The sequence below is a fragment of the Scylla paramamosain genome, chromosome 4, assembly GCF_035594125.1.
Source record: "Scylla paramamosain isolate STU-SP2022 chromosome 4, ASM3559412v1, whole genome shotgun sequence".
Lineage (NCBI taxonomy): Eukaryota > Metazoa > Arthropoda > Malacostraca > Decapoda > Portunidae > Scylla > Scylla paramamosain.
The window spans coordinates 12,902,958-12,923,346 of record NC_087154.1 but is presented as its reverse complement, the minus strand read 5'-3'; the positions used below and the strand labels follow the sequence as shown (position 1 = coordinate 12,923,346).

Here is a 20,389-nt window from a genome sequence, read left to right as displayed (position 1 = left end):
TGAGTCATCATAATCCTACTATTGTCAGTTACAATGATCTTTCTTCCTTCATTCCCCCCCCCCTCTCTTTCTCTCTCTCTCTCTCTCTCTCTCTCTCTCTCTGTCTCTGTCTCTCTCTCTCTCTCTCGTCTCTGTCTCTGTCTCTCTCTCTCTCTCTCTCTCTCTCTCTCTCTCTCTCTCTCTCTCTCTCTCTCTCTCTCTCTCTCTCTCTCTCTCTCTCTCTCTCTCTCTCTCTCTCTCTCTCTCTCTCTCTCTCTCTCTCTCTCTCTCTCTCTCTCTCTCTCCCCTTATGTTGTAGTTTTCATGGGTAGCATGTATTCAGAGCTTTGGTGATAAACTTGTCAGTCATGACCTTGAACTCAATGTCCAATAAAACAGCTGATGTGGGTGGGGGATAGCTGGGTAGGTTGTAGAGTGGAGGGTGGAAGTCCATTGCCATGGCAACTCCCAAAGAGAGAGAGAGAGAGAGAGAGAGAGAGAGAGAGAGAGAGAGAGAGAGAGAGAGAGAGAACCTTACCACCTTTAAAAAATATCATGCCTTTTGTCTCTGAAATGCTCCATATCAGTTGAAATTAGCATGATTTTTGATAGAGTTTTTAATTTCTTATATTGTGTCAACACAAGATTGAACTGAGTTACTGGACCTCCTTAGCACTCACATTATGTCTTTATATTTTTATTGTGAGATGGTGCAGGAGAGAAAGTAGAACACACACAAACAAACATTGATCACACTGCCTGATTGTGTGACGCGCACCCTGTTATCCCTCACTTACAAGTCATATGTTCTTATATTTTTATGCAAAAATACTGCAGGAAAGAGAATAATAATTACACTAAAGATATATACCAAAACACACACACACACACACAAAACAAAAAATATATACATGGGGAAATTTATTGTACAGCTGGTAGTGAACTCATTGATCACTGATTTTTGTCTGTTATCATATTGCTTCACAAACAGTCAAAAGAAATACCATAAAATACCATAGATTAGACCTTTTTTTTTTATGTGGTCATTCCTTATCAAATTTTAATTGACAGAATAATTTCCTAAAAGTCTCTCGTTTAAGATTTTTTTTATTTGGAAAAAATTCTCTATGACAACCCATTTTCGACCCATAGTGTAGACAATTGGGTTAAGTACTCTGCTCAGCTAAGTGCTCCCTGACAATACTTGAGTGTAAGTGGATCAAAATACTAAGTATTCTTCGTAGGTACGGCCCCTGACTTTTGATCTCTAAAATTTCTGATTTGGGCAGAACTAACTTACTATTGTTCAGTGTCTCAAAATCTCAGTTCCTCTATCTATTAGCTTTACACAGTTTTACAGATAATTATCCTCTCTTCTTCAGTGTCACTCAACTGTCCTATTCTACACTGAACATTCTTGGTCTGTCCTTTACTTATAACACAATGTAACACGATTTTTGTCTTTGACAAGCAAGTGTTATTTTCCAACTCTTCATTGCAAAACAATATAAAATGTCTATTATTCCTGTCAAACTTTGCTTTTAAGGCTTTTAGAATGATTTTTTTACCTAAAATAGCTCAATTTCACCATTTTCACCATTTTTGAACAGAAAACAAAAAACATAAATTCAAATGACACAAAAATTTATTTTAAAACTTCTGAAACTGATTTTTAGGATTAAAATGAACAGTTTCAGTGATTTGCGTGAATACAACAAATCACTTTCACGCATGAGTCCCCAAATGTAGTCTCCCATCATGTTTTCATTGAAGGATCCCTGATATCTCTGTTCAAAGTTCATTATATCTTGGTGGAAGTGCTTTCCTTTTTCTACTGAATATGCTCCCATATTCTCCTTGAAGTTGTCGAGGTGAGCATCTAGGAAATGGACCTTCAAGGACATTCTGCAGCCCATCTCACCATAGCTTTTCATTAAAGCTTCAACCAGTTCCATATAGTTATCATCCTTGTTGTTACCAAGAAAGCCCTGTACTACAGCAGTGAAACACTCCCAAGTTTTTTTCTCCTTTTCTGTGAGCTTCTGTAGAAATTTTGAGCACTCCATAATTGTCCTTACTTGTGGACCAGTGAAGATACCAGCTTTCACCTTTGCCTCTGAAAGCTTAGGAAAAAAAGTCTTGAAGATACATGAAGTTAGTAGACTCCTTGTCAAGAACTGTAACAGACTTTCATGAGACCCAGTTTGATGTGTAGTGGAGGAAACAAAACCTTTTGAGGATTCACCAATGGCTCATTTACCTAGTTGTGGTTTACAGGAGGGGAGCAATCTCATAGTATCTCGTCTCTATATCTATCTAGTTTGGTCTTAAAAGTTTCAGCATTTACAATGTCTTCACTGAGTTCATTCTATTTGTTTACACTTCTGTGAGGAAAACTATACTTCTTAATGTCTCTTCTACAGTTAACTTTCTTCAACTTCTTATTGTGTCCCCTTGTACTCCATGTGTCGGAATTTATAAAACCTTTGTCCACATTTTCCATACCATTTATCATTCTATAGATGTTTATTAAATCTCTCTCTCTCTCTCCTATTTTCAAGGGTAGGAATTTCCAACATTCTTAATCTCTCTTCATAGGTTGATTTACTCAACTCTGGAACCATCTTAGTGACTGCTCTTTGTACTCTTTCTAATTTTATAATATTCCTCTTTGTATGAGGAGACCACACCACTGTTGCATATTCTAATCTTGGTCTTATCATGTAAATCAACTTTTTTTATCATTTCTTTATCCAAATATGAGAATGCCATTCTTACTTTTTTTTTAACAAATTCATTGTCTCTCCAGTAATTTCATCAATGTATCTGTCCAGAGTCAGATTTTCAGTAACTGTTACTCCCAAATCCACTTCCCCTTTTGACTTCTTTAACTTCACATCTTCCATCTCATAATGATATTGTATTCTTTTCTTACTCCTACCGAACTCCATTACTTTACATTTACTTAAATTAAATTCCATTTGCCAAGATTTACTCCATCTATTTTATCTTATTTAAATCATCTTGCAGTACCATACAGTCATTTACATTTTCTATCCTTCTCATCAGCTTAGCATCATCCACAGATAAGCTCATATAACTATCTATTTCTTCATTTATGTCATTCACATATATTACAAACATTATCGCTCCCAACACTGACCCCTGTGGGACACGACTAGTTACTTTTAGCCAAGATGAATTTTGGTCTTGTATTACAATTCTCATCCCTCTATCATCCAGATAACCCTCCATCCGCTCCAGCAGTCTTCCTCCAATTTTTCAATAATTTTTTTTTGTCATCCATAGCAATCTTTGGTGTGGTACTTTGTCAAATGCTTTCTTCAAGTCTAAGTAGACACTTTCTCTGGTAATGTGCTGCTGTGTCTCTACTGTCTCAAAGGTAAAGAAAACAGGGATTCTTGGTGAAACCTCCTTGCAGTCCCATCAAGAAAGCCACCATCTTGAAGTCTCTATACTTGTTGCAGTTCAATGTTTCCAGTAGAAGCTTTACACTACTTTAGTCCTCCTTAAGATGCACAGAATGAGCAAGAGGCAGAGATGGATACCTGTTTCCGTTGTACAGAAGTACAGCTTTCAGGCTTTTGGAGGAGCTGTCAATGAAGAGTCTCCATTCATCTACACTGCAAGCAATTCCAATAGCATCAAACAAACCTGATACATCACAGCAGTAGCATACCCTGTCCTCCTTTGCAAAAAAACTGGAGAAATGTTTGTGATGTTTTCTTTGACTGGTCACTTACACACTGTTATCAAGTAAATCCCATTCCTTCAGCCTTGAAATCAAAAGCTTACCAAGATCTCTGATGAGGTCAATGAGGTCTCTGATTTGGAGAGTAAGGATCCTCTCAACTACAACTATATCTGTGATGTCACAGTCTTAGCTCATCTTCTAACTTGCTGCTTTTTTCTGATAGTTGACTTCTTTCTGGAGGAGCTGGTAAAGGAAAATCTGAACCGTGTGGCACTGGTGCAATGGAAGATGGGATGTCTGGATAGAAAACATCTGGTGCATTTTCCCAGATTGGCATTTGGAAGGATTCACCATGCAGAAAAAGCAGTCGAGTGATCAGCAGGTTCACACCCTATTCTAGGAATAGCACATTTCATGGCTGTGTTTTCCCCTCTTTACCATCCTGTAAAAGAACAGTATGAGTTTCTGTTAAACTTATTTTATTTTTATTCTTAATTCTTAAATGGATTTTACTCTTGAAAAACTAACAGCTATTTTATCTTCTAGTGTTCTCTTAACACAAGTAAAATGAGGTGCCCAGGTCTTGTCTTGGTCTCCAACTGGCACAGCAAAATATGCTTTGTAAACTTCACACATTTTTTGTAGATGCTGTCATGGTGAACTTTGCTCTTTTCTTGAATTGACCACATACGAGTATGTAGCAGAATGCATCTGGAGAATGATTGCAGCCTCTTGATGCCATTTCACCTCTTGTGATGTGTCTTCTCAGGCAGTCAAAGCAAAACTGATTGGTGGTCTGCAAGCCCCTACTTTTATATTGTCAAGCAGTACTCAAAAATATTCTTAGTCTTTCTAGAATGTTTTCCAGAATATTCTCAATCTTTCTAGAATATTCCTGAACCTACTTTAGAATATTCTAAATCATTCTGGAAAATTCTTGTAGCTTCTAGGAAATTTTTATACTTATACGAGTACATATTTCTACTGTATTCTAGAAAGTTCTAGAATACTCTGGAAATGTTTACATTGAATAAAATGTTCTAAAATGTTCTAGAAATTTCTAAAAGTGTTTGGTAGTACATTCTGGAAGATTTGAGATTTGTGAAATGTAAGCAAATTCTTCTAAATATGAGAAATTTCTTGCCAGATCTGGTCATTTCAAGAATTATTAAAATTAGAAATCTTTAGAGCACTTTATATTTTTCTTTCATTGTTTTAATTTATTTGCAGTACTTCAAAAGCAATTAGATAAGCAATTGAGATTTTGCAGAGGTCTTTACCTGACATGAAAACCAAAAGTAATCCATATTATAATAAAATAAGGCAAAAATATGAATTCATTGTTCTAACTACAAAAGCAAAGTTTTAGGATCAAAATAACTTTTTTCTATTTTGTTTAAATGGAAATAACTGGAAAATTATGATTTGGGGCCAAGGACAAGACAAAATTGAAATTTTCTTACATAGTGTAATCAAGCTGGAAACTTCACATCTCATCTCTAGCTAAAACAGCTTCTATGAAGTTAGATATTCTGAATTGTCTCCACCAGCTCATGTATGAAGTATGCTTCACATGTACGGGGGGGGGTGGGGGAGGAGGAGCATTTCCACTCATAGCACTCTTTTGGACAGAGTGGAATCAGAAGCTTTTCATCTTATCCACTCCTCTCCTTTAACCAACTGTCTTGAGCCTCTCTTCATTGCTGCAATGTTGCATCTCTTGCTATCTTCTATTGCTATTTTCAAGCTAACTGCTCTACTGATCTTGCTGACTGCATGCTTCCTCTTCCTCCCATGGCTTTGCTGCACAAGACTTACTTTCTGTCACCCCTATTCTGTCCACCTCTAATACAAGAGTTAATCATTATTCTCAATTATTCATCCCTTTCTCTGGTAAACTTTGGATTTCCTTGCCTGTATCTGTATTTTCTCCTTCCTATGACCTGACTTTTTTCAAGAGGGAGGTTTCAAGACACTTATCTTCTGCTATTTGATCATACTATCTGATATTACTTTGGGAGCTGACATTTGAGTGGGCTTTTTTTTTAAATCAGGCTTTACATAATTCTTTTATTAGTGGTTAGAAATTCACTTTCCTCAAAGTAGACCATATTTCAGGCATGGGTGATGGAGTGCTCGCCTTTGTGGCTGGCAGCAAGCTTCTTTATCACCAGATTATCTGTATGAAACATACATGTAAGTATTTTTTTCATCACCATCTAGGATTCCACTGCAAAATTAATGCCTTCCTTGATCTTCTCCAGTCATCTTTGTGTATTACCTATCTCATTTCTTCTTGTTTTTTCTGTGACCTTCCGTCTATCACCATCCTTAATTTGTCATTCATTGTTATCTGTTCATCTTATGGTGTATCTTGCCTTTGTCCACTTTTCATCTTAAATTGTAGTCAATGTGTCTTCAATTTTCAAGTCTTCTTTAAACCTTGATAGTCTTTTTCATATTTCTCTATACCCCTTTAAATGCTCAAATTTTTATTTTAAGCCTTTTGTAATACTTCAGATTTCTGATCCATAGATTAAAACAGGTAGAATATCTTTGTTATAAATCTCTCTTTAGTAACAGCAGCAAATTACAATACTTATTTCATTTGCCAAAGTATCCATTTCCATTATTCTTTTGATCCTTTCAGGATTATAACTCCTATCATTTATCTCTTCTAAATATAAATATTTGTGGAGAGTTCCAGTTACATAACCTACACATTTTCTTTCCTTGATAGATACATTTATGGAGCATTTCTAGTAACTTATCCCTTTACATTAGTTCATTGTTTAATATATATAGTAATTATTAAAAATCATTGTTCTTTTCTCATATTCATCATCAGACCTTTATTCTGATGTTCTATGTAATTGCAAAATTATCTGCTGTAATTAATTTGTAAACTCAATCACATCAGAACATTATCCACAAATCTGAGATTATTTCAATATTCCTAATCTGTTTTGATGCTTGCCTCTTACTTGCTCAAGTTCAAAATAAAATTCCCTTAATACATAGAAGCAGTTTTAGGATATATTCCACCCATTATTCTTTAATGGTATTTTTCATTGACCTCTATATTTAAATGTCTTTCAGTACACTTGACTCTATTTAATGCACTAAAGAAAGGAACTCTTGACATGTTGATTTGACTTAGCCATAACTTCAGATAGGTGAGATCAGAAGTAATTTTTGGTTCAGTAACAGTGGCAGCTTGTTAATAAATATCTCACACATACAGTATAAAGAACTGGGCAGATAGCACTTCATTATCTGAAGTTACAGAATTAGAAGATGGTAGAACTGACAGTATTGGAATGTCATCATAGACTGTTCATTGTCATAAATACAATACAACAGTGGAAGTAATACTGTGTATTAATTTGAAGTGATGGACCACTATACATAGAGTAAAATTATTGTTTGTTCATACATTTTTAGTTGAAAAACTTTTAAATAATTTCACAAAACCAAAGGATAAGGAGAAACAAGAATTATGTTCATATATTCAATCACAACTAGAAAGTTGTGATTTCACTCTTCAAACAATATTGCTTTATTCTTGTATCCCTTTGCCTTTTGGTTTTATAGACATACAAAAATTATCAAGTACATATAGTTATTTTCTTCCATGTTGCATAGAGTAAGTAGTGCATTTTCTCTTTTCTGACAGAGCAATGATGAAGTATGCAGCAAGAGACCACTTCTAAAGGCAGACAACAGTTTGAATGAGACAGCTGCACAGGCAAGCCACCCTTGCGTTACTTACCTCTCCCTTTGCCTCTGCCTCATCATATGAACTAGCCAAACCATTTAATGCGATATTGCTAGCAGCATTCAACAATAAAAAAAAGACATTAATTTAATATCCAGACAAGTGAAAAGTATTAAATGACAAAGATAATTTTAATTTTGAATTGTACCAGTAACTCTTGTAGCTGAATCTTACCTACAGAATATGGGCACATCAGAATGCTTCATAGGTACTCTATTGTAAGTTATGTATTTTTAATCATTCCAATCACATGAGTACATCACTTATAGATATTCATAGAAGATAAATGATAGGCCAGAGAAACAGAGAGAGGGTGAGAGATTGAGGCATCTGAAATAACCACCACATATTACAGTGAATCAGAAACAGTGTAATGCTGTAGGTTATATTATATGCTTAGACCTGTGTGTTTGTAAAGTTTGGTATTTAAAATATCACAGATGGTGCAGTGTTTCTGAACTAAATGTAACACAACTTGATAATCTAACTTTCAGGATTTAGTGTGATCAAGATTAAGGTGGTATCAAATTTAGTTTAGAAGTACTATGTTGTTATTTTGTTTGTAAATGCCATACCACTTGACCTGACCTGGCACTGTCACAAGAGAAATCTGAAAAATATTTCCTTGTAAGACTGCTAGATTGTACTTATATATATATATATAATATATATATATATATATATATATATATATATATATATATATATATATATATATATATATATATATATATATATATATATATATATATATATATATATATATATATTTTTTTTTTTTTTTTTTTTTTTTTTTTTTTTTTTTTTTTATGTAGGAAGGACACTGGCCAAGGGCAACAAAAATCTAATAAAAAAAATTGATGAATAAGTGTCTTGAAACCTCCCTCTTGAAAGAATTCAAGTCATTCTTTCAAGAGGGAGGTATATATATATATATATATATATATATATATATATATATATATATATATATATATATATATATATATATATATATATATATATATACAGTGGAACCTCAACTTGCAAGCGCCCCTACTTACAAGAAATCTGAGATGCGAGCTGTCACTGTTGAATTTTGCTTCAACTTGCATGCCAAAATCTAAGTTGCAAGCTACGAATAGCTCCAGGTACACTACTGCTATTTGGTAATTGTTTTTTAATTTAAGTTTACTTTGTGTTTTTCAACTTTAAGGTGTCTTCTATTTACCATGATCAGTTTCAAATCACTGATCTGGCCGCACAGCTTATGTTCTACAGTAAAATCCCTCTTATCCGGCATCAACGGGACCGCCGACATGCCGGATACTTGAATATTGCCGGATACTTGAATAGAAGTGAAATTATGTCCACAATCACTACCATAACAAAGATCAGCTGATCTTAATCAGCAGTTGATCTGATCAGCTGCTTAAGTGTAAGCACAACACACTTCCTCTTTTCTACAACTTTAGGCATGATGAAGGCGTCAGGCGATAAACAGTGCACACGCAGGACTGAGTCACTGAGTAAGCACAGTGCAGTGGGTCGCGGGTGGCACGAAGCAGTGCGCTCTGGTGGCGAGGGGACAAAGTATGCCTTGCGTGGGAATTTTAATCAATTTTATGAGTACACATTGATTTTTTATTGATTTTAAGGCTCGGGAAAAAATGTGCCGGATACTTGAATGCCGGATGAGAGGAATTTTACTGTATTTACATTTTGATCTGGATTTACACTGATCTGAGTGATCCGGATCATGATCTGGGTGATCTGGATCTAGAGATGGGTTATAGCAGACAACACTTTCTGAAGCTGCTGGCAGTAGCCATATTAGCAACTGGGCACCCTTTACTGGTGACTTATTTATGGGAATACACAGCAAGAAAACAGCTAATATGTCTGAGGAACAAAATGAATGGTAATGAATCATTACAAAATGATGCTGTGAATACAGAATGTGAATAGTGGTGGTGACAGATGCCAGAAACAAGGGAGATATTACAAGCCACACCAAACCTTAGTTTAATGGCTTCTGATTATAAGTACATGGCTATTACCAGCTTTACCAATGACTACATGATGAGGCAAAGGAAGATAGTACTTGTTCAGTCAAAAATAATACATCTCTACTTTGGAAGTGCCTCAGTAATAGTGTCAATAGCATTAGCATGCAGGCCAGGCTAGCTTCACCTTACATCAGAATATTTTATCATTTAACCATTCTGTAGTTCACCACAGTGATTATTTTCAGCATGCTGTATGTGAAGAGAGCTTTGTGTGAAACTTTATTATACAACATTCATGACCAGGCACGGAACCCGGGGTTGTGCTGCATGTGGTATATGGTTGGGACTCATTGGTGGCCTTCTTGGCCCAGCTTCCTCAGGAATTGTACAGTAGGCTTGTTGACACTTCCTTAGAACACAGTGGTAAGTATCAACAGTCTGGCACTTGCGAGAGCTGGGCAGTGACATGCTTGTGTTTTTGTTTTGATCAGCAGTGCCCTTGAGCATTCTTTTTACCCTGAGCAAATCCAGATCAGACCCAGATCCAGATCAATGATCTAGAGCTGATCAGTGTTGTAAATAAAATAGAGTTTGTAGCGAATGAAAGTGACTGAAAAAGCATGAAATGAAATTAACTCCTCCCATCTCCTCCACCTACCTCCTTCACACTCCACCTCTGCCAGCATCTAGTTTATAAAACCAGTTTATTTCTTTTATATTCTCTTTTGTTATGTTTTATTATGTTTTAATGCAATATTTGTTATTCACAAATATCTTTTTCTTATCTAAAAACATGCAACAAAAAGAAGTTGGGTGTTTTTTTTGGGGGGCTGGAATGGATTAATGGCATTTCATTTAATTTCAATTGGAAAATTTATTTGACATACGAGCAAATTGAGGTATGAGCTCATAAGTCAAGATTCCACTTTACAAATAATATATATATATATATATATATATATATATATATATATATATATATATATATATATATATATATATATATATATATATATATATATATATATATATATATAGTGGAATCTTGGTTACTGAATGTCTCCCTTCCCGAACAACTCTGTTTTTGAAGAAAAATTTTAACTCATAATTGCTTCAGTTGCCATACCATAATTCAGTTTTCGAACAAAGTTACTTGATTTCAAATACCACAAGACATAGCAAAAGCTGCCATTTATTACAAATTTATAGTTTCTATAAATATATTTCTATTTTATATATTTGGAGGAGAGACACAGAGGGTAAAACAGTAATTCAATCTTTGAAATAAGTTAAATGTGATCCCATTGAAGAATCAGGGTTACTGTATCGTGGAATTTTGTCTGCTAGTATAGAAATATTATGATATTTGGCAGCTGAACATGGAATAAATTTCGACATCCACACCTTCCAAGAAAATGTGTGAATATGAAAAGAAATACGTACTAAAATGTTAACATTATATATATATATATATATATATATATATATATATATATATATATATATATATATATATATATATATATATATATATATATGAAAGTAATGTTTACTTCCTGAAATATATATATATATATATATATATATATATATATATATATATATATATATATATATATATATATATATATATATATATATATATATATATATATATATATATATATATATATATATATATATATATATATATATATATATATATGAAAGTAATGTTTACTTCCTGAAATTAACATATGTTTCTCCTTTTATACTTAGTAGCGGATTCCACGTAGGTGTAGAAAATGCATCACTTAACTGGCAAAACTCAGTATTCCACAGTGTTGTGTAGGAATACGGTAACCCTGTGAAGAAGCTTGATATAAATAAGCAAGGTTTGGCACTCAGGAGTAATCCCGGGCTTCCTGTGGCTATCTATATTATCCACAATGTCATCATTACTACACAAGTGCATTTTCCCAGTAGCTTTTCCCAGCAGCAAGATGTCTAAGTGTTATGATCACCTTCATTTTGGCAGAATGGGCTGCTGCTTTCTGTGTCACTCTGTAAGGCTTACCTCACTTGATAGGTGACAATGAGGATGCAATATCTTTTGATGAGTTCTGTCACTAAGTTCATTCAGTACATCCTTTCTGGATAAAAAATAAAAAATTCTAAGCTCGAGATGTGGAGCAGCCATCTTAGAAGTAGGAGCATCGGTCATTACCTGCTAAGACATGGTGGATTGGTGTATGAGAATGGATTAATCTATTTTACATTGATTCCTATGGAAAAAATAGTTTGTTTTTTAACATTTCGGATTTTGAATGGTATTCAGGAACAAATTAAGTTAGAAAACCAAGGTTCCACTATATATATAGAGTAGAGGAGGCAGTTTGCGCTACCCTAAGCAGAAAAAAATTGCTACAAAATCACCAGACTTGAATACAAAAACAAAATTTTAACAAGGAGTGTAAAATTTTGTCTGCTCATGATGGCGGGTAACGCGCTACCCTCAATCGCTGCAGTTTCCCCGATTGTGCACTGTAAGTAAGGGAAAGTTAGGTAGGGTCTGTGCGCCACCCAGCCGGGTCTACGCGCTAGGTTGAGGAGGGGGTTGCGCCAGGGGGGGGGGTCAGTGCGCTATGGCATGTCGGGTCATCGCGCTAGGTGCCTTAAGTTCTTTGTTTTAATCTACAAGCTATCAAAATCACTCTCAATAGGTAGTTAATAAATCCTCTTGCCTCTCAAGGAGTAAAAGCTTTGGAAAAATAAATGAAAGATTGCAAACTAACTTTTTTTTATTTTTTAAAATAGTGTATTGACAAACATAAAAACTGTGCTTTAGTTATGAATATCATAAACAAATAAATGTCCCACAGAGTTCAAAACAAAAATCTTAACAATACTCCGGGAAAAGTTTCATTTACCAGTATCAAAATAACAAATAAATGTCTCACAGAGTTAAAAACGAAAATCTTAAGAATATTCCGTGAAATGTTTCATTTAACAGTGTCAAAATAACAAATAAATGCCTTTCAGAAATCGAAACGAAAATCTTAAGAATACTCCATGAAAAAAATCATTCAACAGTATCAAAATAGCCTAATTACATTTATTACAAAAAAACTCAGTATCCATTGTATCAATGTCCTGAGACTTTTCACTCAAATTCATCTCACTCAGACATTCTGCATGCCACCAGCTGTCACACAATACACATTTTATCCTTAACTTTCCTTTTGTTTCACATTGACATTTTCCACAGAGCTCGTTCATATCATCAATTACATCATCCGAGTCATCGTCCAAGACTGGCTCATCCGCACTCTCTGAAGTTTCTGTTTCCTTGTCTTTCTGCTTTTGGGAAACATACTGAAGTGTCCTGAATCGTTTTTCTTTCCTTTTTCTCTTTTCTTTTTCTTTCCTGTTGTTTTCCTTCTGCCTTTTCTTTTCCTCCATTCTCTTTCTCTTTGCTTCAGCTTCTTGTTCTTTAATTTTTTTTCTCTCTTCTCTCTTTCTTTTTCTTTCCATTTTCTCCCTCTCCTCCTCTCGTTTCTTTCTCTGTTTCTCTTCAATCATTTGCCGGTACTCAACACTGCTTATTGAGCATGGCAATACTGCGATGGTCTTTTTTAATCCTTTTTTCTTCGGGAATGAGGGCAGTGTGAGGTAATCATCAATCGTTTTGGAATTTTTCTTTGTAGAAGGCAGAGGTTGTGGAGCAGGCTGGGATGTGTAAGGCAGGGGTTGTGGAGCAGGCTGGGATGTGGAAGGCAAGGGTTGTGAGGCAGGCTGGGATGTGTAAGGCAGGGGTTGTGAGGCAGGCTGGGATGTGGAAGGCAGGGGTTGTGAGGCAGGCTGGGATGTGGAAGGCAGGGGTTGTGAGGCAGCCTGGGATGTGTAAAGCAGGGGTTGTGAGGCAGGCTGGGATGTGGAAGGCAGGGTTTGTGAGGCAGCCTGGTATGTGGAAGGCAGGGGTTGTGAGGCAGGCTGGGATGTGGAAGGCAGGGACTGTGAGGCAGGCTGTAAGGTTTTCTCCAACAACACCTTCCAGTCTTCATAGGGTGGGTCATCCATGTCGTATCGCTCCTCGTACCGCTTCATGAATTTTAGAGTTGTTCCTTCCCCTAATGACAGGCTCAGCTTCATCAGCTCAAAAATGTTGGAGAATGCTGAGAGAGTGGGAGTTCTTTGTTCTGGCCCAGGGAACTTGGATTTGGCTGCTGGTGAAGCAGAAGGAACAGAGGTTGAGATTGTTGGGGTACATGCGGGAAGAGCAGTGATGCCAAAAGATGCTGAGGTAGGGAGAGTGACTGGAGCAGCGCTGGAGAAACTGCAGCTTGGCTTCAGCTTGTCTGAGTTGAGTACAACCTCAGGGTTAAAAGGATAGATCCCAGACTTAACAAATCCCTTGTAAGCAAGCTCTGGTCGTGCTGTAGTGTCCCAAGCTTTCTTTAGTGTGCGGGCAAACGTGCACATGGTGACACTCTCTCCAGTTTGGTACTGAAACTTTCTGACAGCTTCACTCCATGCTAGTTTGATTGCCCCAAAGAAAGCTTGATCCAGTGGCTGGATAAGGTGACTGGCATGCGCCTTCAGGCAGTAAAGGATGACACCATTCTCGTTACACAGCGTGCTGATTGCCAGGGAATGATGGCTTGGAATGGCCGTCCACAAACAGCACCACTGGTCGCTTTTCTCCCAATTTGGGAATGAAGATGTCCCTCAGAAAGCTAAGAAAGACCACCTCAGTGATCCAACCATTTGGAGTTTTTTGAAAAAAAGCCTCTTCAAAACCTTCCAACGCATTGAAGCGAGGATCTCTGGTGTAGGGAAAGATCAGCAGCGGTGGAAGGTACTGCCCCATGGCAGAGGAGCAGGCCAACATTGTCACTTGCTGCCGTGTGCCACTTGTGACAGAGTAGACGTGTTTTGCTCCTGTCATGCTGATGATTCTCTTTGTCTTTGGACATATATTAAAACCACTTTCATCAGCATTAAAGATCCGGTCAGGAGAGGTCAACAAAGTGGGATCGATGGTGTCCAGGTAATGTTTCATTTGCTGAAACCATTCACCTAGAGCATCCTTTGTCACAATTGCTCTCTCACGGCCAAGTGGTTGTCCAATTCTTTCCCGTATCTCTGGATGCCTCTTGAAAAAGGCTCGCATCCAATCCTTTCCAGGGCGGTTGTTTTTGAAGACAGTCCTCTCTTCCCTATCATCGAGAATGGTTTTCACCATGTCTTTGAGGTCGTCTTTGGTCCGTCCAAAACCTCGTTGAGACACTTCAATCAGCCAATCTACTAGCTTCTTCTCCTCTTCCATTGACAGAACTGTTTTGGGAGCAGGCTGCATAGGTCTTCTTCCCCTGACCTTATCCCCAAGGGTGGCGTAAGGGATACCAAAAGTTTTGGAGGCGGCATTCAGGGACATCTGTTTAGATCTTACCAGCTCCACAGCTTTCTCCACTTGTTCTTGTTTGTACCGCTGTGTTGATGCCATTTCAGCAAGGGCTGTTGAAAAGGATCAGAGCAAAAATACAAATTAACATGCATAATGGAATATTTTTTTTTTCATTTTTTCCAAAAAAAATATTAGGCTATCCTGGCATTCTCCGCTTTACAAGTTAAAATAGCTTGTGAGTAGCATCTCTCCAATGTTTTTCACGATAACATTAACCATACTGAAAATGCAGATAGCCTAAAAAGAGAAAACAAAAACAAAACAAGCACTCTAGCCTAGTGTTGCTTTTGCCTGGTGGGCGCGCGACCCGCCATGAGCGTTTGTGGCGGGTTTGCGCGCTACCCACGCCCTCTCCTATTTGCTGACACTCAGGCATGTTTATCCTCAACCATTTGACAGTCATGTATTATAACAAAGAATTGATTGACAAGTTATGTCAGTTTTGTATCAAAATAGGTAGCAGTGACTAACACTGATATTCATGTGTGTTAACGAAACAGTTAGCAGAAGACAACTTACCTCAGTATAGCGGAAGACGCACTGCCTCTCTCTCCCTGGCGCAAACACAACACTGGAACGGTACTGGCGGGAAAATTTGAACTACGGCCCGCCATTTAAACACTCTGTGTGTTATGAGATTTATCGCGGGGCTTAGCGCACAGACCCGACTGGCGCACAGACCCTCCAGTACTCTACATATATATATATATATATATATATATATATATATATATATATATATATATATATATATATATATATATATATATATATATATATATATTAATTTTTATTTTTATTTATTTTTTCATAATGAGTCATATTTTTCATATTTTTACAGTCTCCCAGCCAGATGTGCCGTTTAAGTCAGAAACTATGTTAAGGTATTTAATTATATACTAGACCAGCAATCCCATGTGGGGAGATCCAAAAAAAACAACACACACACTCAGCATTTCCGTGTATTGGAGAAAGGAAATTTGGCTACATTATCAACATTAGTTTTACCTTAATGTAAAGTTCTGCTGCTTATTTTTTTTTTTTTTTTATGTAGGAAGGATTCTGGCCAAGGGCAACAAAAATCTAATAAAAAAAAAAAATGCCCACTGAAATGCCAGTCCCATAAAAGGGTCAAAGCAGTGGTCAAAAATTGGTGGATAAGTGTCTTGAAACCTCCCTCTTGAAGGAATTCAAGTCATAGGAAGGTGGAAATACAGAAGCAGGCAGGGAGTTCCAGAGTTTACCAGAGAAAGGGATGAATGATTGAGAATACTGGTTAACTCTTGCGTTAGAGAGGTGGACAGAATAGGGGTGAGAGAAAGAAGAAACTCTTGTGCAGCGACACCGCAGAAGAAGGGGAGGCATGCAGTTAGCAGGATTAAAAGAGCAGTTAGCATGAAAATAGCGGTAGAAGACAGCTAGATATGCAACATTGCGGCGATGAAAGAGAGGCTGAAGACAGTCAGTTAGAGGAGAGGAGTTGATGAGACGAAAAGCTTTTGATTCCACCCTGTCTAGAAGAGCAGTATGAGTGGAACCCCCCCCAGACATGTGAAGCATACTCCATACATGGACGGATAAGGCCCTTGTACAGAGTTAGCAGCTGGGGGGGTGAGAAAAACTGGCGGAGACGTCTCAGAACACCTAACTTCATAGAAGCTGTTTTAGCTAGAGATGAGATGTGAAGTTTCCAGTTCAGATTATAAGTAAAGGACAGACTGAGGATGTTCAGTGTAGAAGAGGGGGACAGCTGAATATCATTGAAGAAGAGGGGATAGTTGTCTGGAAGGTTGTGTCGAGTTGATAGATGGAGGAATTGAGTTTTTGAGGCATTGAACAATACCAAGTTTGCTCAGCCCCAATCAGAAATTTTAGAAAGATCAGAAGTCAGGCGTTCTGTGGCTTCCCTGCGTGATATGTTTACCTCCTGAAGGGTTGGACGTCTATGAAAAGACGTGGAAAAGTGCAGGGTGGTATCATCAGCGTAGGAGTGGATAGGACAAGAAGTTTGGTTTAGAAGATCATTAATGAATAATAAGAAGAGAGTGGGTGACAGGACAGAACCCTGAGGAACACCACTGTTAATAGATTTAGGAGAAGAACAGTGACCGTCTACCACAGCAGCAATAGAACGGTCAGAAAGGAAACTTGAGATGAAGTTACAGAGAGAAGGATAGAAACCGTAAGAGGGTAGTTTGGAAATCAAAGCTTTGTGCCAGACTCTATCAAAGGCTTTTGATATGTCCAAGGCAACAGCAAAAGTTTCACCAAAATCTCTAAAAGAGGATGACCAAGACTCAGTAAGGAAAGCCAGAAGATCACCAGTAGAGCGGCCTTGACAGAACCCATACTGGCGATCAGATAGAAGGTTGTGAAGTGATAGATGTTTAAGAATCTTCCTGTTGAGGATAGATTCAAAAACTTTAGATAAGCAGGAAATTAAAGCAATAGGACGGTAGTTTGAGGGATTAGAGCGGTCACCCTTTTTAGGAACAGGTTGAATGTAGGAAAACTTCCAGCAAGAAGGAAAGGTAGATGTTGACAGACAGAGCTGAAAGAGTTTGACTAGGCAAGGTGCAAGCACGGAGGCACAGTTTCAGAGAACAATAGGAGGGACCCCATCAGGTTCATAAGCCTTCCGAGGGTTTAGGCCAGCGAGGGCATGGAAAAACATCATTGCGAAGAATTTTAATACGTGGCATGAAGTAGTCAGAGGGTGGAGGAGAGGGAGGAACAAGCCCAGAATCATCCAAGGTAGTGTTTTTAGCAAAGGTTTGAGCAAAGAGTTCGGCTTTAGAAATAGATGTGATAGCAGTGGTGCCATCTGGTTGAAGTAGAGGAGGGAAAGAAGAAGAAGCAAAGTTATTGGAGATATTTTTGGCTAGATGCCAGAAATCATGAGAGGAGTTAGATCTTGAAAGGTTTTGACATTTTCTGTTAATGAAGGAGTTTTTGGCTGGTTGGAGAACAGACTTGGCATGGTTCCGGGCAGAAATATAAAGTGCATGAGATTCTGGTGAAGGAAGGCTTAAGTACCTTTTGTGGGCCACCTCTCTATCATGTATAGCACGAGAACAAGCTGTGTTAAACCAAGGTTTAGAAGGTTTAGGACGAGAAAAAGAGTGAGGAATGTACGCCTCCATGCCAGACACTATCACCTCTGTTATGCACTCAGCACACAAAGACGGGTCTCTGACACGAAAGCAGTAGTCATTCCAAGGAAAATCAGCAAAATACCTCCTCAGGTCCCCCCAACTAGCAGAGGCAAAACGCCAGAGGCACCTTTGCTTAGGGGGATCCTGAGGAGGGATTGGAGTGATAGGACAAGATAAAGATATGAGATTGTGATCGGAGGAGCCCAACGGAGAAGAAAGGGTGACAGCATAAGCAGAAGGATTAGAGGTCAGGAAAAGGTCAAGAATGTTGGGCGTATCTGACTGATGGTCAGTGAAGGGAGAGAAAAGCCAAAGCTTGTGGTGAACATTGAAGTCTCCAAGAATGGAGATCTCTGTAAAAGGGAAGAGGGTCAGAATGTGCTCCACTTTGGAAGTTAAGTAGTCAAAGAGTTTCTTATAGTCAGAGGAGTTAGGAGAGAGGTATACAGCACAGATAAATTTAGTATGAGAATGACTCTGTAGTCGTAGCCAGATGGTGGAAAACTCGGAAGATTCAAGAGTGTGGGCATGAGAGCAGGTTAAGTCATTGCGCACATAAACGCAGCATCCAGCTTTGGATCGAAAATTACGATAGAGAAAGTAGGAGGGAACAGAAAAGGGGCTACTGTCAGTTGCCTCAGACACCTGAGTTTCAGTGAGGAAAAGAAGATGAGGTTTAGAAGAGGAGAGGTGGTGTTCTACAGATTGAAAATTAGATCTTAGACTGCGAATGTTGCAGAATTTAATGAAGAAAAAGTTGAGGGAGGTGTCAAGACACTTAGGGTCGTCGACAGAAAGGCAGTCCGACCTGGGGACATTTATGGTCCCCTCCCCAGATGGGGACTCCGAGGCTGGTGTAGGAGTCACCATGATTTTAAAATTTTTGAGTGAAGGGTGTGTGTGTTATTAGGTGCTTGTAGTTTTGTGTGGAGGAAGAGAGTTGTCTTTAGAGGGCAGGCTGTGACTGCCCCCTTGTGTTGTGAGACACAAAGGGAAATGTCTAGTGAGGTCACAGCTGGGTTTAATGATAAGTTCACAGCACCCCCTGAACAGTGCTTTAGACCTCACTGGGAGTAATTATCGTTTCGGCAGGTGTCTACTGCCTCCTCCTTACAATATTTGTAAGAAAAGGGAGAGAATATTGATCTAGATTTAATTAGTAAGGCCATCTTCATAGTTGTTAGTCTTAGATTTCTGGTTGACATGTAAAGTGAGAGAAAATAAGGCTTGCTACACTGCTCTGCCAAATTCCATCTTGCTGCCAGGCAGAATGAAGTTGCTGTACTTGAATATTTAATGCATATATGAAATAATTTCATATATGTATTAAGCTTCAAATTTAACAACAAGTGTTTATTTTAGCTATGTGATAATAAAAACTAAATGTACACTGCAGTTTTTTTGTCTAGTACAATACTATCTCTTATCAAGATGAATAATTTAATTTGTGAAGCCAGAAATTAGATCCCTCAGTAGGTAATTCAAAGTGTAGTCAAATCTGAGATGTGGTAAAGGATCCTCCTCTCCTTAGGGTAGAAGAAAGGAGCACCCCTGTCTGAGGTGTGGTGCTTTTGAATATTGTAGCAGCTAGTAAAGCAAAAATTGGGTAGTTGATGCATGTGCTTGCACACATACATACACACACTCTTACCCTTATATTCATTTTTTTTTTTCTGGTGGGATGACTTAAGCAGATGATGTGTGTAGAAAAATGTATGCTTACCATTTACGGTAACTTAATACATTACTTTAAGTATAATGAATGCTTGTCAAAATCCCTATACTGAAGGTGATAATATGGAAAAGTGATTACATCTCGGCCTCCTCCACCACCTGCTCCCTGGGGAACGACCCCACCTTCACAGACAGCCAGTAGATTTTGGTGTATTGATGCAAACAGTAATTAATGTGAATATTCTGTAATCAGAGGTCCTTACTCACCAACACCAAATATGAAAAAAAATTGAAGGGATATTATAAATGAAAAATAGGTGAAAATTTACCTGCATCACACTTCTTAATGAGGTCACAATTAAAGACAGCATTATCTAAGCATATTGGGAGTTCCTTTGTGGTATGTGAGCAGGGTGATGATTGGGAAAAGTTACAATCCAACTCATGGAAATGGCCTTGTGTGTGTGTGTGTGTGTATATATATATATATATATATATATATATATATATATATATATATATATATATATATATATATATATATATATACACACACACACACAATGAAATGCATTCACACATGAACTTGAATATGTGCCTCTTTTGTCACTTGGACCACATCTAAGCAATATTCAGTTTCGTGCCTTGTGTTCG

General features: G+C 37.5%; 2 protein-coding genes across 2 annotated transcripts in view; one reads left to right on the top strand and one right to left on the bottom strand.

Moving 5' to 3' along the window:
* Positions 1-7,916, top strand: part of LOC135099748 (inactive hydroxysteroid dehydrogenase-like protein 1) — a 145,431-nt gene extending 137,515 nt beyond the window's left edge. Inside the window, exons 9-10 of the mRNA XM_064002254.1 lie at positions 5,813-5,890; positions 7,371-7,916. Coding sequence (XP_063858324.1) covers positions 5,813-5,881 — 69 coding nt within the window. The 3' untranslated portion in view covers positions 5,882-5,890; positions 7,371-7,916. The remainder of the gene's footprint in view (positions 1-5,812; positions 5,891-7,370) is intronic.
* A 5,357-nt stretch (positions 7,917-13,273) lies between these two features.
* Positions 13,274-15,556, bottom strand: LOC135099749 (uncharacterized). The gene is made up of 2 exons (XM_064002256.1): positions 15,426-15,556; positions 13,274-14,956 (listed from the first exon to the last, which is right to left on the bottom strand). The coding sequence occupies exon 2, from the start codon at positions 14,943-14,945 to the stop codon at positions 14,067-14,069; it is 879 nt and encodes a 292-aa protein (XP_063858326.1). The 5' UTR covers positions 14,946-14,956; positions 15,426-15,556; the 3' UTR covers positions 13,274-14,066.
* Positions 15,557-20,389: the final 4,833 nt, after the last annotated feature.

Excerpts from the sequence above, each read along its gene's own strand:
- LOC135099749 (XM_064002256.1), bottom strand. The coding sequence starts at position 14,945 with ATGGCATCAACACAGCGGTACAAACAAGAACAAGTGGAGAAAGCTGTG.